This window comes from Rutilus rutilus, assembly GCF_951802725.1.
Source record: "Rutilus rutilus genome assembly, chromosome: 10".
Taxonomy (NCBI): Eukaryota; Metazoa; Chordata; class Actinopteri; order Cypriniformes; family Leuciscidae; genus Rutilus; species Rutilus rutilus.
This window is the reverse complement of record NC_140215.1, coordinates 4222394-4239241: the sequence shown is the minus strand read 5'-3', so window position 1 is coordinate 4239241 and position 16848 is coordinate 4222394. Positions and strand designations below refer to the sequence as shown.

The 16848-nt window shown below is 37.0% G+C and overlaps 1 protein-coding gene across 4 annotated transcripts in view; it reads left to right on the top strand.

The window, feature by feature from the left end:
- Positions 1-16848, top strand: part of cobll1b (cordon-bleu WH2 repeat protein-like 1b) — a 54349-nt gene that overhangs the window by 14449 nt on the left and 23052 nt on the right. For 3 of the 4 annotated variants that reach the window (XM_084421696.1, XM_084421697.1, XM_084421698.1), the window contains exon 3: positions 15217-15408. In XM_084421696.1, coding sequence (XP_084277822.1) covers positions 15217-15408 — 192 coding nt within the window. Of the gene's footprint in view, positions 1-7418; positions 7466-15216; positions 15409-16848 lie in introns of those variants that run through there. The other variant, XM_084421699.1, reaches the window with a different exon arrangement.

The following is a 16848-nucleotide window of genomic DNA, read 5'->3' as shown; positions in this document are numbered from 1 at the left end:
ATATTCTTCATGTAAATACAATCACAATCGTGTTAATACAAATTTGTCCATGTGAACATAATGACTGCATTACATGAATTTAAACCCATTAAAAGACAGGAATTAAGCAGGAGAGAACTAATGCAGTGAACAACGCTTCTCTCTTCAACATAGGTCATTAAGCATAGAAAATAAAAACATAGTAGAACATATAATCTTATCTCAAAGTGTACATTCTTCCACTTTTATTTATTTTATTAATTTTAATAAATGAAAATTTTATTTTAATTTTATATATTTAGCAATTATATTTTATTTTATTCATAAAAAAAAAAAAGTTGGCACACCATGACTCCAAAAATGTGAAAAATGTAATGATAGACACACACACAGGTGGTAACATTTTTTTAAAATATTCTCAACATTATATAATTATACATTTGTATTTATTTTAACTTTATATATATTTATTTATTTATATTTTTGAACCTATTTACAGGTTAACTATTAAAGTAGTTTAATAGTTAACTATGTATCATTATTTCCCTAGTTGCATTAAGTTCTTTATTATTTGCATTAATATAATATTATTATTATTTTATTTATTTTTATTACTATGCATTATTATTTGCTTATTTGGACTAATATATGCATTTAGTTGACTTGTTTTAGTTTGCAAGGGACAAACAACATTAGCTCATTTTGTTGCAATGGTAAGCAAATATTTTAATGCATAGTGAATAAAATAAATAGCAAAAACATTTATATAAAATAAAATATATGATAGGCCACTGCCTATCTCACGGTAGCATTCCCGTGAACAGATTCTCAAATATCTACCTAACTAACCAAATTTTATTCAAATTGACATTTGAATCAGGTTCAACTGGTACATCACCCACCCCTATTTCCAGTGTAGTCTGACTAATTATAAGGTGAGCGTCGATGTGGTAACAGTTTGAGTACAAGCATAGTTCAGGGAAAACATTTAGTTTTTCTTGAAATAATAGGGCTTGCACAGAGGATGTGATTCACACAGAGTCTCTGTGTTATTTTCTTCCTCTATCTTCCCATCCCACAATGCTTTGGGGGTAATGGCCTTTCCAGACCTTCTCTAAACAGCTTGTGTTTACGGTGAGCGACCTCCTCTTACCATATTACCAGCTGTGGCCCTGGATCTGTGTTTTGTCTGTCCGTAGGGAATATCCTCCTCTGCCCATCAAACACCCCTTTTCAATCGAAGCCACTTCTTTTTGCATCACGTCCCAGACACTTTTCTACTTTGATGTCCAATGTAAAATTTGGGTCTTGAAAAAAAAAAAAAGTGCTCTCCATTTAATCTCATTGCATTGAAATATTAAAGAGACCTCACTGGTGTTTTGTCTTTCCAATGGTTGTTTATGCAGCATGGAGCCTTCATTTCCAACACTCTTAAAAAAACGGTTCTGAACACAATTGACCCTTCGCAAAGACCCCGCCCCCCTTAGTTACTGTCGCTATGTCCGACAAGCTACGCTGCTCTCACGCCACACCATGTTCTCATGCAGTGACTGACAACACGCTGACAGACAGGACAGACCAGGTTACTTTTCGGTTACTTTTGATGTTAAACATATTAAACAAAGCCTTTCACCTTTCAAATTTGGTAATTTTTTAAAAGAAATTTAAACGATACATACCGTTTTGTGGCTCTTAAATGTGTCTGACAGATTGCTGTAGAGCATCAGTTAAAGCTGCTCGTGAACCGATCATCTCTTCCTTCTTATAGCATCAAATAAACATGAATGAACATAAGAAGGAATGTTGTTTTAAACCGCGGAAAGGCGTCAGTACACTCCGTTTTCCAAGTTCAAATCCTCCTTTGTTAATCTGCTATCTCTCCTGACTGCTTTGTCAGACAAAATGGCGGATGGCGGATTATGATTGGTTAGATCGCCTGTCAATCAAGCTCCCTGCGAAGGGTCAATTAGGGCTTTTCTGATGGTAACAATTGCAGAACCTTTGTTGGTGCTAAATAGAACCCTTTCTATAAGGTTCCATATAGAACCGTACTTTGAATGTGCTATACAGAATCTTACAATAGTGTATAAAGCTGAAATCAATCACTTAAAGGTATAGCGGAGGATCTTTCCGAATTTTAGATAAGACCCGCCCTCTCCACTTTTTGAATAAGTTTGATTGATTCACCAGAATGATTGACAATTAGGAGGACCAATAGTATAGGTGATCCACCCGGAAGTAAAAAATCCTCCGCTATACCTTTAAGTTCTGCTGCAATGCAAGTGAGTGAGTGAAAACTCCCGTTATAATAAAAAAAATCTGCTAATTTAATCTCTTATTTACATCGTGTTTAGTAGGGCTGCACAATATATCGAAATATCACAAATGTATATATCGCGATATGCATATCGCAACGGCTTGCAATAACTGGGGTCATGAACAAAAGACAAAGAGAAAATCACTCACTGCTTTTCGCTGAATAACTTTTGTAGCTTTAATAAGAATCAGTATATATTTAATTCATACAGTGAAAACTAAGTGTTTTATTTTTACATTTGATTATTTAGTTTCTGTTGTTAAATAAATGTAGGATAACCTGAAACCCTAAACCCCGTGGTTTACCCTGATGTTAAAATAACACTTCTTATGCCACAGTAAAACACTGCTGTTCACTTTCAGAAGCTGTAGGGATGTTCTCTTGTCACAAAAAGGTGAAGGTTATATAATTTTAAATGTATTTTAAAGATAATTTAAGTTTATTTGACACATTTTAAGCATTATCGTATCGCATATCGAATCTCGCATTATTTAATGAGTTATCGCATATCGCAATTTTCTTCAATATGTTGCAGCCCTAGTGTTTATACCTTGTTGGTTATAATGAAATTATTTGCGCGTGCAGGTGTATTGAGCCGATTCTGACTAACTCATCAAACACCTTTGATTGGCCATTGCGTTCATGCGCTCCGACATGTTAGTGATTGGCTACACTGCTCAATGCTGTAAAAACATGTGGTAAATAGAAACCTTTGACACTCTTTACAAAGTGCTCGCACAAATACGCACTTGAGCATTCAATATCGAAATACCCTTCATTTTAACAATACTACCAGTTACAATTCATAGACATTTTAATAAGGATATGAAGTACCTGTTGAGTGTTGACAGTCTGTGTAGTTTGATGGTTGAGCTCCAAAATATCAATAATAAGGTGCTTTGTGGCTTTGGAAGGATTTTTTGACGGTTACAGATTTAAAAAACAAAAACAATTAGGCGAGAATAAAGAACTCTAAGAACCATTTTACCGTAAAAGAGTTCTTCAGGACGATATGGTTCTAAATAGAACTGTTATTATGTGTGGAAAAACCTTAAAGTGTAGCTCACATAATGCTTTCATTCATGGTCATCACACCTTTTCAGCAGATCTGCAGGGAGTAGCTGTCAACGGTAAGCATTTTTAGCATTCCCTCTGTTTTTATAAGGGCAAAGGAAAACTGGCACGATTGACATCTCGCTCCAACGAGGTCTGGGGGTGCTGGAGAGCCATGCAAAAAAAGAAAAAAAGAAAGAAAGAAAACTTCTCTCGTGGTCGGGCTCCACTGATCTCCCTCGTCGTGAGTGTGAGGAAACTGCAGAATCACGGTAAACTGTGATCTGAAGGTCAGTCGCTCTTCCTGCCTTTCTAATGCACCGCGTCAATGGAGCGCGCTGAATAAAACTTTCCACTGGCCAAACAATGATTTTTGACATCAGAAAGCTCTGTAAACTAAGGCAGGATGGAGTTGTTTTCAGCAGACTCGGGATTATGGATCAGGTTTGAGCATGCATATACTGCGTGACTGAGGCAGTAATCTCTTAAAGCATATGATTGGAATTTTTGGGGCCTCACCCTTTGTCCACTTTCCATAACTGATTATTTCAGGCACTTTTAACCCTTCTGCCTTCCTGAAGTTCCCTCCTGCTAGTGAAAACTGAACTTTTTATATGAAGAACAATGCAATATTTAAATTTGTCCTTTGAGTGGTCTGAGTCACTTGAGTCACTGTGGCACAGATATGTGTGACAGACAACTCTATACAATCCCTCCAGTGTTTCTCTATTCCACGATCGCTGAATTCAATGCAAAATTTAAAAAACAGCAACAAAACAATCAACAACAAAATGTCAAAAATAATATAATTCGCCATTTTACTGCAAAGTAATCGCAAAAATGAAAAGCTCTCACAAAAAAAAGTATAATTATCTAATTGAATTATCCCTAATTAAATTAAAGTTGTAATGCATTATTTTCACAAGGATGCCACAATAGACTATGATGCAATATATCAAAAATATTATATCGCCCAGCCCTAAAACTTGCTCTATGGTAAAGGCATGATAGACATAACAGCATGACTTTCTAAAGCTGCTTTAAAAATGAGTTGTAATGTGAAACGCGCTTAACTTAATAATTTGGACTTGACTTGAAAGCAGTAAATGAATATCCAGCAATTAAATACTCACCCATTATGTTGTTCCAAATCTGTATGACTTCCTTTCCTTTGTGTGTGTGTGTGTGTGTGTGTGTGTGTGTGTGTGTGTGTTTTTTTTATCTCCATATTTTATTTAATTTTTTTGCCTATATTGCATGTCTTCAAAAGTCATATTCTAGCTTTGCATGAGAAACAGACTGAATGTTCACCTAAAATGACATTTCTGTCATCATTGACTCACCCTTCATGATGTTCCAAAACTGAACGACTTTTTTCTTCTGTGGAAGAAAAGTTTTTTTTGTTTGTTTGTTTTACAGTAAAATTGCAGTCCAGTGTTCTTCAAAATATCTTCTTTTCGGTGTTGCACAGAGGAAAGAAAGTTTTTATACAGGTTTGGAACGACATGAAGGTGAGTGACAGAATTAAAAATTTTGGGTAAACTAGCCCTTTAAGTCTTTAATCACTAATTCACTGAGCCCTTACATCACTACCGGTCACTTAAAGTTCTCTAATAATTTAATCAATTACATTTAACGTTAACATAAATTACAATGTAATCTTTTAGCACATCTCAAAATGAATACTCATTTTGCATACGGTTCATTATAATGTTGTGATGCTTAAATCCACTTGCTCCATTGGTAACAAAAGTACCATAACTGTAGTCTATACAATTTGTGCACTACTTTTCAAGTACAGTAGCTTTTTATTATTCTGTTCAGTGATGATAGTGGTGCAGAAATGACACTTTTCACCTGTAAACCTGAGATTAGTGACTCCCCTTTAGATTTTGATTGGTTGCAACAGCTTTTCTCCATCACCTAACCACAATTGTGCTTGTGAAAGCCTTTGTTTGGAGCTGAGAACTGACAGCTGGGCCAACGCAAAATTGTTTGTAATATTGTGCCAGTTTATCTCATTAAGTGAAATCTGGAGATTTGGCCAAACAATCTGCTTCTTCCTACGCAACAGTCTGGTTTGGCGTCACTGCAGGCTTCTGTTTGTGAACGAGTCTCATGATAAAGAGCTGAATCTGGTAGACAGACGACCACATGAATCACATCTGTGTGTTGGGGGGGAAGATGATCCAGTTCTCATTATTATGCCATTTGCGAGTCTGTCAGGAGTGACTCTCTTCATCTGGACACTTCATGAACTCCCTGCACCTGATGAAATGCACATTGGTTGGCTGAGTTTTTCCATCCGAAGTTCCCACACTTGCTTTACTCTCATTCGAGGGCCATGAAACACGTTACAAGAATCTTTGCAAAAGCATGTTTGTGATGTGATGACAGGAATTGAAATGATTCAGAAGGTCTAATAATTTTAATCAGATTCTCATTGCATCAGAATTCCCAGAAAAGGTCACATGTTTTCTCCGCAGCACAAGCGAGCCGATGCTTAATCAATCATTTGCATTCGGCCACCGATTGAATCAGCTGTTATCGGCTCGCCGCCCAGAGCGTGTTGAAGCTGATGTGGTGTCTTGAGGGATCACATAATTAGGTCCATCTCTCAAGGAAAAGCCTAGATAATAGCAAGATCACAGGCGATGGAAAAGAGCAGTTGTTTTTCTTCTAGCAGGTTTAATTGAACCTTTGGGCCCTGACATGCCTGAGCAAGAATGTGAGCAAATACTTCTGTATTATGCTTCTGCTCTTTTGTCGTTGCTCAAGTGATCTCTAAGTCTGGGTTAAACTGATGAAAAGTGTGTTGCACTAGACTTTACATATGAAAGGACTTCAGATCTTGCAATGATTATGGACAGCAGTGTATGAAGTCATTCTCTATGACAAATAATACATATAAATGTATAAAATTAGTGATTGACTGATATATACATTTTGTTTAATAGCTGGTGCTGTTATGCCTGGTTCAGATTACATGATTGTTTTGTCTGTTACGATAGTCACTGTGTCAGATTACACGATTTTGACTCCTAAAATCTTGTCGTGTCGTGGACAAGAAACATGTTAGACTACACGTTGCTTTCCGACCAGTCATTTAGTGCCGTCTCACACACACACACACTTGCACACATTCACTTGCACTCACTCACATACACGCACACACACACACACACACACAAGCATTACTGATATCGGATATCTGGAGAGCACATATGGTCAATAGGGTTTTATGTCACACTCTAGAGCTTCTGTTTTTAATAAAAGAAATACCTATAAAATGTCAATAATGAATTTGAAATGTAAAGTAAAAAATATATTCCACTTTCCCACAAATTGTTCAGCTTTATCATTTATTCATTCTGTATTCTTTGTGCTAAAATATGTTTGCATTGTATTTGCAGGTCAAAGTTTGCAAGAAACTTTTTTTAATGGACGCCTGCTTGCATTCTTGTAAGTTTGCATACATAGAGAAAGCCTAAGTGGTTCGTTTGATGGATAGGAATGAGTAAGGTCAGTTTTTGAGGGTGTGGAAAGAGCTGGATCATGCTGAAATTATATAAAAATGTAGGAAACCGGGGAGCCGCCTTTCAATGAATGCTTACATCTGCAGCAAACCTTCTTTTCTTAACTTTTTTCTCACGACTCTCTCTCCGTCCTTGCAGTGTGCCGTTTCCATCGACCTCAGCGTACTCAAGTGTGCATGCTTGCGTCGTGGTTTGATAACAGCAAAGCAAACATAGCTGAAAGCGATAAGACTTGATTGCATTAGCGCAATGGCATTTCATCAATCACTGAATGGCCAATGCCATTCTGTTACCCACCAGCCTTTGAGTTTACAGAGTGGAGACAAAGCTGATTACACATCTTTGGCCATGATCAGCTGCTCGGCTTGACTTTAACACACACACACTTTCATAGCAGAGGTTTGTCTGACAGGCCAATGAGGAGTCTGATGTCATAAAGGGGCGTGGCCTTAAGGTGGGCCTGCCACTTTTGGGCAGAATCTTTCTCTAGTCGTGTCTTATGCGTTCACTGACTGACTGTGTGGGTCAATGGGACATGTGAGGTGACTTAAAAGAGGAATTTCACACTGCAGCACAGGAGGTAAGAAACAACGGTGTCAGAATCTAGGTTTAATGAATGACTGTCCTTGTGTTGTACCTGTAGGGCAGGTAACTGTAATGCAAATCCTTTTGCAGGTCTTGTTCATGCATGTTCATGTCACTCAGGGCAAAATGTGTTGGTTTATTCTACCTTGTTTACACTAACTCGTGAAACCAGTCACACGACCGTACCTTAAGTGTGTGTTTTGGATTTACCTGGAAAATAAGTAACTGGACTTTTATATAATTGTGTGTTGTTGGGTTGCAAAGTTTGTCTGAAGTTTATGAAGTAAAGCGCTAAAGTTAAACTGCATTGTTCCTAAAATATCCCGGATGGAGTCCGCTGTGAATCAGGAAGGTGTCTTTTGGATATTGTTCAGTTCTTACAACACAAACCCACCTTTTCCCCAAAGGGCCAAACCTGGAAGCAGCCCGTCACAATGCCCAAGTAGGACGCAAGGAAACCCCCGCTCATTTGTCCCAGATTTACTCGGCAAACATGCACGCTTTTGAAACATTCTCCCAACAATCTCAGACTACAGTTAGCCTGATCCTTCGGATAATGAAATTCCTCAAAGCATTGCATCTGTCGCTCCTCGCATGGCAGCTGCAGTAATGCAGAATGCGAGGAATTCGAGCAGTCTGAGTGTCGGTTCCCCCTGAGCTACTTCTACATGCTGTTGTTTCCCAGTATAATACATGTATTAGTGATTTCAGGTGACCCCAGATAGCCGCACTCTCCCTGAGCGCTTTAATAACGCAAGTGGTCTTTGCTGAGTAAGTATTGTAAACATTAATTAGGCTACTGTAGCTGGCTCTCAGCCGCCCACAGGACCACACAGCATTTAATAAAGTTGTTGGAAATGGGCGGCAGACACTTAATGCCTGCTTAGCTGATAATATTATCAAATGACTCATTGCCTCTGTGTTTTAGTTCTGAATGGTAGGAAGTCATAAACCTATGAAAGTAAAATAGTTTTTGTGTTTGTCTCTCTCTCTCTCTCTCTCTCTCTCTCTCTCTCTCTCTCTCTCTCTCTCTCACACTCTCACACACACACACACACACACACACACACACACACACACACACACACACACACACCTCTCTCTCACCTTGATGAGTTTAGAGTGATTAAAGGACTAAAGGTGATGTAATTAATGCTTATTTCAGGTTTGAATGGGTGTTAATGGTTAATGGTTAGGTTATTTATTTTCATTTATTAATTAGGCTCTATTTATTTAATCAAAATTACAGTAAAATCAGTAATGTTGTGAAATGTTATTACAATTTTAAACAACTTGTTTTCTATGTGAAAATATGTTAAATGAAATTTATTCCTGTGATTTAAAGCTGAATTTTCAGCAGCCATTGCTCCAGTCTTCAGTGTCACATGATCCTTCAGGAATCACAAACTTTATTTATTTTTAATAGTGTATTACATATTATTTATATTACAATTTTCAGACGTTTAATGGTGATCAGTGGTTTTTATATAGTTAAATTTAAACCAATGACACTGTTAAAACCCATCTCATACTCACAACTTTCTGTATTTATGAAACTTGATGGCTTTCTTGCCCATTAAGTTCTTTAAAGGGCACCCGTTATGCAAAATTCACTTTTACATGGTGTTTGAACATAAATGTGTGTTGGCAGTGTGTGTACACAACCACCCTACAACGGTAAAAATCAACCCGCTCCTTTTTATGTTCCCTATGAATCATAAACGGTGTCTCAAAATGAGTCGTTCGCTTTTCCTTCACAAGCCCCGCCCCCGACTGGTGCCGAAATCTGCCCTATTAACAAAGCCTGTACACAATCTGCCATGTTTATCTCCTCAATAACAGCTACATATTGCGTTTTCCACTGCCCATGCCACGCGTTTTAAGCTTGTGTGTGAATATCACACCAAATAGATGAAATTACTGTGACAATACACAACGGTAAACCAGCACTTGATGCATGTGAGCAGCGCTACGGCTCTAATGACCTGTTTAAAATTGTATTATTAATAATGAGAAATATGGCATTTAAAAGTAAATCAGATTTCAAAGTAATGCCAAGATGTATATAATAAAACATTTTAATTGCTGAGTTGGTGTTGCTGAGACTGGGATGTATTTGGTCTTATATTTGTCAATGCATTTGCGCTTTAAAGGCTAAAATCAGCTATTTGCAACAACAATTCTAAGTTTATCCATTGATCCTAATGGTAATCTCAAATAATATTTTGTAGACAGGCTTTTTTCAGCATCACAGTATGTTTTTGGGGGGATATTTTTAGCTCAATTTTAATGGAGTATGAAAATGAAGAGGCTCTGTTCTAGAATTCCTGAAGAACATAGACATGTAGTTGCTAAATGTTTGTTGGTAAACAGTATTTTTGTTGTATTGTGATTTGTGAATGCCATCCATAGCTTTTAAAAGCATCCAAGGATGAAAGTTAGTAGATGTCCAGAGTAGGCTGGAATCTAGACGAGAAAAAGCTCAAATATAAGAGAGTTTTCATCATTTACATACTTCAGTTTGGGGGGAAATGTATTCACATGTTGAGCCAGATCAGTGGGGGGGATGGGGTCTGTTCTGGTATTTCAAATATTCCAGTAATGAGCCTTACGACCTTAGTTTACTGATGTCTGATGATCCGAGATAGGCTAAAAATGTAGTGTGTGTTGAGTCGTCACTGTGATAATGCAGATTACCCAGCGTTAGGATCTGTATGGTGAACGCATGGCGGCCTGTGCCTTGCCTCGCTCTTGTTTTGAGGACTCACATGCACATGTTGTTCAGATATTTCCCCCCCCCCACAACAGGTGTTTTGAATATATATTAGAGTTGAGGTGCGATCTGAAGTGCCCTTGTGTGACCAAATGTCTCTTGAGTTTATGCATTGAGACATTGCGGGTTTGGCTTATTAATGAATTAAATTATGTGTGCAAGCATTCACTGAGACATTAGTCATGTTTCTCTTCACTCTGCTGGTCATTAAGTCAGTTTTTAATGACATCATGCTGTTAACCCGACTTAATTGATTACAGTTGCTTTCTCCAACAGTTTATAAGATGGTGTTTGCACTAAAAATTGTCATGGTTTCCACAAAAATATTAAACGGCTCAGCTATTTCAACAGTGATAATAATAAATGTTTCTTCTGCAAATCAGCATATTAGAATGATTTCTGAAGGATCATGCGACACTGAAGACATTGAATCACAGGAATAAATTAGATTAAAAAAAAATGCAAATATAAAACAGTTGATAAATGATGATAATATTTCACACTGTTACTGTTTTTACTGTATAAGAGACTTGTTTAAAAAAAAAACATTAAGAAATCTTACCGACCCCAAACTTTTGTAGTCTATGTTGTATTTTACATGACAAAAAACCAACCTAAAATCCATCAGCTTGTAACTGGATTTAAAAGCATTCAGTATACAAATGTGGTTCGCATCAAGTTTGTAAACACATTTTTTACTAACTTGACAAATCTGATTTCATGTGATGTTTTTCAGTTCAAGTTACAAAAAAGCAGATTTTTAAGTTCGTTACTCCAAAAGATCCGTTTTTTTGCCTCCATTGTGAGCAAAGCACGCATGCGTTTGTCTGAGAGCTGTAGTTTACTGAAGATATGTGGTGGTTTAATGATAGCTATCTGTGCTGATGATGAATGAGTTTAGATCTCAAGCGATGTGTCACAGGAAAAGGCCTTCCTTCAGTCAAGCTCCGACACGCCGGTGTGTCATTCACTGTTCGGAGATGGTTGTCAAATAGTCTCCAGATCCACTCACTGTGATCAGCCTCTCATAGTCATATACAGGCCCAGACATCAATCATTTGCTTATACTTTCAGATTCACAGCTGTGCTTAAAGGGATACTTCACCGATTAGCATTAAGCTTTGTATCAGTAGAAACCCGGTAGTATTTTGGAATGACCGTGCTTCCCTCCCTCATGTCCCCCTGAGATGAGAGATTTCTGTATTGTGTGTCTGGGAAAAAACCTCTGATGAAGCAAAAATCGTCATTTATCGTCATCTGAGGCTTTTTTGTCCAGAGGCGAGAGACTCCAGCCAGTAGGAGGAGCTCGTTCCGCATGTCTTCAACCCGCCCATAGGGGGATCTCACGATAAAACGCCATCTTTTCAGTTTCGAGTCGACTAGTAGCCTAGCTGTATCATTTCTTCCGATACGGCCCTCTGTAACCGGGAGGCGTGGCTTGGGAGTCCTCGTAGGGCAGCGAAGCAAGTGCATTCTGGGAGTTGTTGTCTTTCATCCACATGAGCCAAAAATACATTTTCTGGCTTTTCTCAGTCTAGAAGGCACCAACTTCTAAAATAATTTCACATTTCTACTACATAAATGACCCAATTTAAATACACATTCATCTTTCCAGCGGTGAAAAGTCCATTCCACAGATTCCACCCAAAAAAACAGCATCAAAAGTAGTCAGTCAACATGTCAGCTTTTGTCTCTGCAGCCCGGTCGCATGTTTACATGCAAGCCTCTCATGTCAACAAAACAAGTCACACAATGCATGCATGCTGTCAGATGTTTCCATGAAGCTCTTTGTCATTTAAATTCAGCTGACAGCAAAACCGCTGCCACGTGTGTCCCTTTCATCTCACTAATGTACAGTTTAAGTTCCTTTGACTTGAATAAATGCATCTGGAATATTCCGATTTGGGAACTTATTTAGAAAGGTACGAAGAGAACTGGTTCTCAGCAGGTTTTGGTTCAGGACTCAGACATTACATTTAACATAAAGGGGACATAGGTATGCATAGGTTGCATAGGCACAACATTAAGTGTTTAGCATTTAATAAATAAATAAGAAAAATTCAGAAGTTTTATGCTCTCTGCAACTCATAATTCATACTGTGTGTATGTGTGTGTGTGTGTATGTGTATATATATGTGTATATATATATATATATATATATATATATATATATATATATATATATATATATATATATATATATATATATATATATATAAAATATATAGCTTTATGTGAGTATACACTATGCAGATAAAGTTTGATATACTTAAGTTGCAGCCAACTTTTTATATATAAAGCTGTGCAATAAATTATATAGTTTATATTTTGCAATGATATCAATCATGCTGTCGAGATTTGCTATATAATATTGATTTACATGAGTGTATTGTATGTACAGGTAAAGTTGGATGTACAATATTCAACTTATATATCACTCACTGGGCGATAATGTTTGTTAACTATGAATTAGGCTATTACCTGGGAGACTATGCATTGCAGTATTCAGGAATTACAGAGAGGTTTGATAAAGCCGTTATGGTTAAAGAGGTGGACAGTTGTGAAACCTTGAAATATCAACATTGTGTCTCGGTCGATGTCTGTGCGTGTGAGTTGGTCGACTGATTTGAGCCTTCAAGGCCCATGGCCCTATTTACTGTTTGAATTAGTTTGAAATTATCCCATTAAAAGTCATTTTAGATTCATAATATTCCTCTCAATCCACTGCATAAAAGTCCTTTCAGGTCGAAACCGATACGAATGGAAAGAAGAGAGAGAAAAACTACCATTTTGGATTATTTGTTTTTGTCTTAATGCATTCTGGTATTGCCTTTTCTATGAAAGATACGTGCAACGCTGTGTTTTGTTATTTTGGTGTTTTCATAACAGATAGTACAATTAAATTCAATGAATCTTGAATTCTGATTGGACGAGCCACGGCACCTTTGAAGAAAAACGCCATTTGTGCCAATACATCTTCAGATGTGTGTTGATGAGCACTTTGGTAGACACTAATGGGACGTTTGCTATTTGAAACGTCTGTTTTAAATGTGTCTGCTTACCGTGTCAGAAACCCTTGTGTTTACTTTGGCCTGCCCTACCAACTCAAACATAAACACGCTATGCTAATGCACACATTTTCAGGGGCTTTCCCAACTTCCTGCGTAATGTTTACGCTCTGTTCCTTAGGCCTGTACTATTCCTGACTCTCCACAGGGAATCTTGTAAATCAAATAAAAATCAGGTAGTTCATATAAAATATTGTCTGCTGTTGAGAGACATTTGTGAACAGCAGGTGGTGATTTATTGTGTTTCTGATGCCCACCATTATTGTTTTTGCAGAACAGAACGTTCATTCATTTTTTCATCTCTCTGGAGTCATCATATTTGGATTGATTTAACATTCAAACAAAACCATTCTGCTTCATATGGCGTAATACAGCCTGAGGTGTTCAATGCCCTATGACCTAAAATTGACCACATTGAGCAACTAAGTTTTTGGACAGTGTTGTAAAGTGCTTGGCCCAATGAGATTTAAAGGGGTCATATTATGAGGAATCAAATGTTCCTTGAACTGTTGAGGTAAGAGACGAGTTCAGCCCTGATGTCCTCCCAGTCCGAAAAAGAGTATTAATTCAATTAGAGCTGTGAAAAATTTGAAATTTGAAACGTTAGTCTGAGACGGTCACACATGACCACACTTACACGTCATTGACCTTTTTTGGTGTGTCCAGTCATGGTGAGGTAATGCGCAGGAAGAAGGATAGAGATACTATTATTCTTAAACAATAGAGGAAATAATTCAGCATAAAATGAGGAAAAGTTTGCCAAACATTGTACTATTTCCAGCTCTGCGTTATAAATCAGCCTGTGCTTTACAGTGGCATGTCTCAGCATGCATTATTTTGTGATATATGTAGGCATTGCAAACATGCCCTGTCAGAAAAAGTATGGGTGTAATAGCTCTATCATTATAATGACAGCTTTGTACCTTATTTGCCCCTAAAAGGTCCAAAGTACTAATATGTATACTCAGGTACTACTATGAACTTTTTAGGGGTAAATAAGGTACAAAGTTGTCATTTTAAGGGTATTGCCAACGCATTCTCATCCTAGGGCGTCATATACTGACGCTTTTGACATTTCGTCTACATCCAACGCACATGGCACCCTTTAGCGTCAATATGACACGCACAGAGCTTTGTTCGGTTATGGGTAGGTTTAGGTCTGGGGTAGGGTTAGGGTTAGACCGCTAGGAGGCGCCTTCTGGCCCATATCTATCTGTGTCTCATATTGACGCTAAAGGGTGCCATGTGCGTTGGATGTAGACGAAATGTCAAAAGCGTCAGTGTATGACGCCTTGGGATGAGATCGGGCTGGTATTGCCCTTGTGACAAGCTGTTGTGCCCCTCATAATTTTTGCACATCTTTCTGACAGTGTTCTGTTTTTGAATGAGGATGGGGTTAAAAACTATTTTGGATGTGACAGCAGACATGCAGGCCTTGTTTGAGGACTTGTTTCACATGCAAAGATGGTATTTACGTAAAAGTGTAAAGTCACAGCAGCCAAAAGCAATTGCATGCATGCAAATGGAAACTAGCTGCACAATTTTATGTCATTGTGTTGCAAAATGTGTCAGATCGCAAAATCATGATTTAGCATGCGTTAGTGTTTACACTCCTGATTTGACAGTAATTTTTCTCTAAATATAGTGTGTTTAACAAAACAGTGTTTTTGCTACGTTAACCGAGCATTAGTGTTTTGCTTCAGCTATGAAAGAGACATCCACTCTTGCGTTGCGTGTTTGTGTATTTTGGGGACGGAGTGATGAACGGAGGGGGTGTGTTTGTTTGGGTTGATTCCAAATATCAAGTTTCTCAGAAATTGCTTTCTGCACCTATAACTCATAAATTCAACAGAACATTCTTATGACACTTCGATGTTTTTAATCCGTTTTCTCTTTGTTTAACAGGAAATCATTGAAAAGCAAAGCACCTCCTCCTCCTCCTGTCCAGAAAAGCCTGGATGCCCCGTTGCTGAGCCACAAGCTCCCAGCATACCCTCACCCTGCCATGGACCAGAAGGAAAACCTACTGGAGAAGGATTTAACGCTCACCGTGGTCCTACCTGGAGGGGTGGAGAAGACCGTCGTGGTCCATGGCAGGTGAGGGGTTTTGTTGGTTGAGTTTTAGGTACAGCTGGATTTGTAAAACTGCTGGAGGCTGGTTTGGAGTTCACTTGGTAAAGATGTTACATTTTAAGCAGGGAAGATGAAGGAAGAGAAGAGACGAGGAACAGTTTTAATCAAATAAACAAGCATCAAAATCGAGCAACGTAACTAGACGCAGGTGAACTCAGTGGGTTACTATTGAAATCAAAAGAAACTAAAAGGATACAGGCCATAAACACAGGAAACTTGAACAATGATATGCCAGGAAGAGAAAAGCTTCAAGATAAGAGTCTCTGAACAGAAATAAACTACCATTATGTTTGAAAATACATAATGGTATTTTCAAACCATTATGCTGACAGAGAAGTGAAAAGTCAAAGTGATTTTAACAATATAGTCGGAGTTCCCGTTGGACCGTTAAAAGTCAAAAAATTTACAAAAATGTCTTAGATTCATAATACTTGAATTGCTTAATCAGTGTTATTTTAGTATTATTTATATACTATCATAGTATTTATTAATATTTTGGATTAGCTTTTAGTTTTAGTTTTTTAGTTTTAGCTCATTTTAATTTTAGTTGAAGCTTTAGTATTTTTATATATTTCTATTTAGCTCTAATTTATTTTTTTTATCAGTTTTAGTACTTAAATTTTTTTCAGTTAGTTGCCAAGGGGAAATTTAAGATTTGCGTTTAATGCTTTTTTTTAATTCCAATTTTAATTTTTTTACTCCAATTTTTACTTTATGAACAATGCCCATTTTTTTTATAATTTTTTTTAATTTTATTTTATTTATTTATTTAGAAAAGGGACAATGTACATTAATTAACATTCATAAATGTAAATGTACCCAAATTAGCCCGAAGGCTAGTTTTCATTGGTAGTCCCTTTGCCGGATGTTATTAGGCTCTAAACTAGAAAAAAGAAAAAAGGTTAAACATTACAACAATACACTACAACAATCATAAATCTAGAACTTGTAAACACCTCTATAAAATACAATTAAGAACATTATACAAAAAGACAATATACACACAATAGAAGAAAAAATTGTTATGAGTTAAATATGACTGATTAGGTCTATAATAAAATTAATAATAAGATTAATAATAATAATAATAATAATAGAGGAGCAGCATTAATGTTCCACTGTGCTTTTAATATGTTTGTTTTTGTCCCCCATTTTCAAATAGTTTTTTAAAGCATAAATAACTAAATTAAATTAAGTTTAAGCTTAAACCATGAAAAAAATTTGCTAGTTGGATAAGAAAAGCTAACTTTATTCAACATATATTCTTTAAAAACACACTTCATCTTTAAATAATGTCAGCATTGTGCTCTGCAAACAACATTGAAAAAGATTGTGTTGTCTTTGGTTTGAGTTTCCCTTCATCCAGAAGTAATAATTGCCAAATATTTTAGAAAAATTATTACA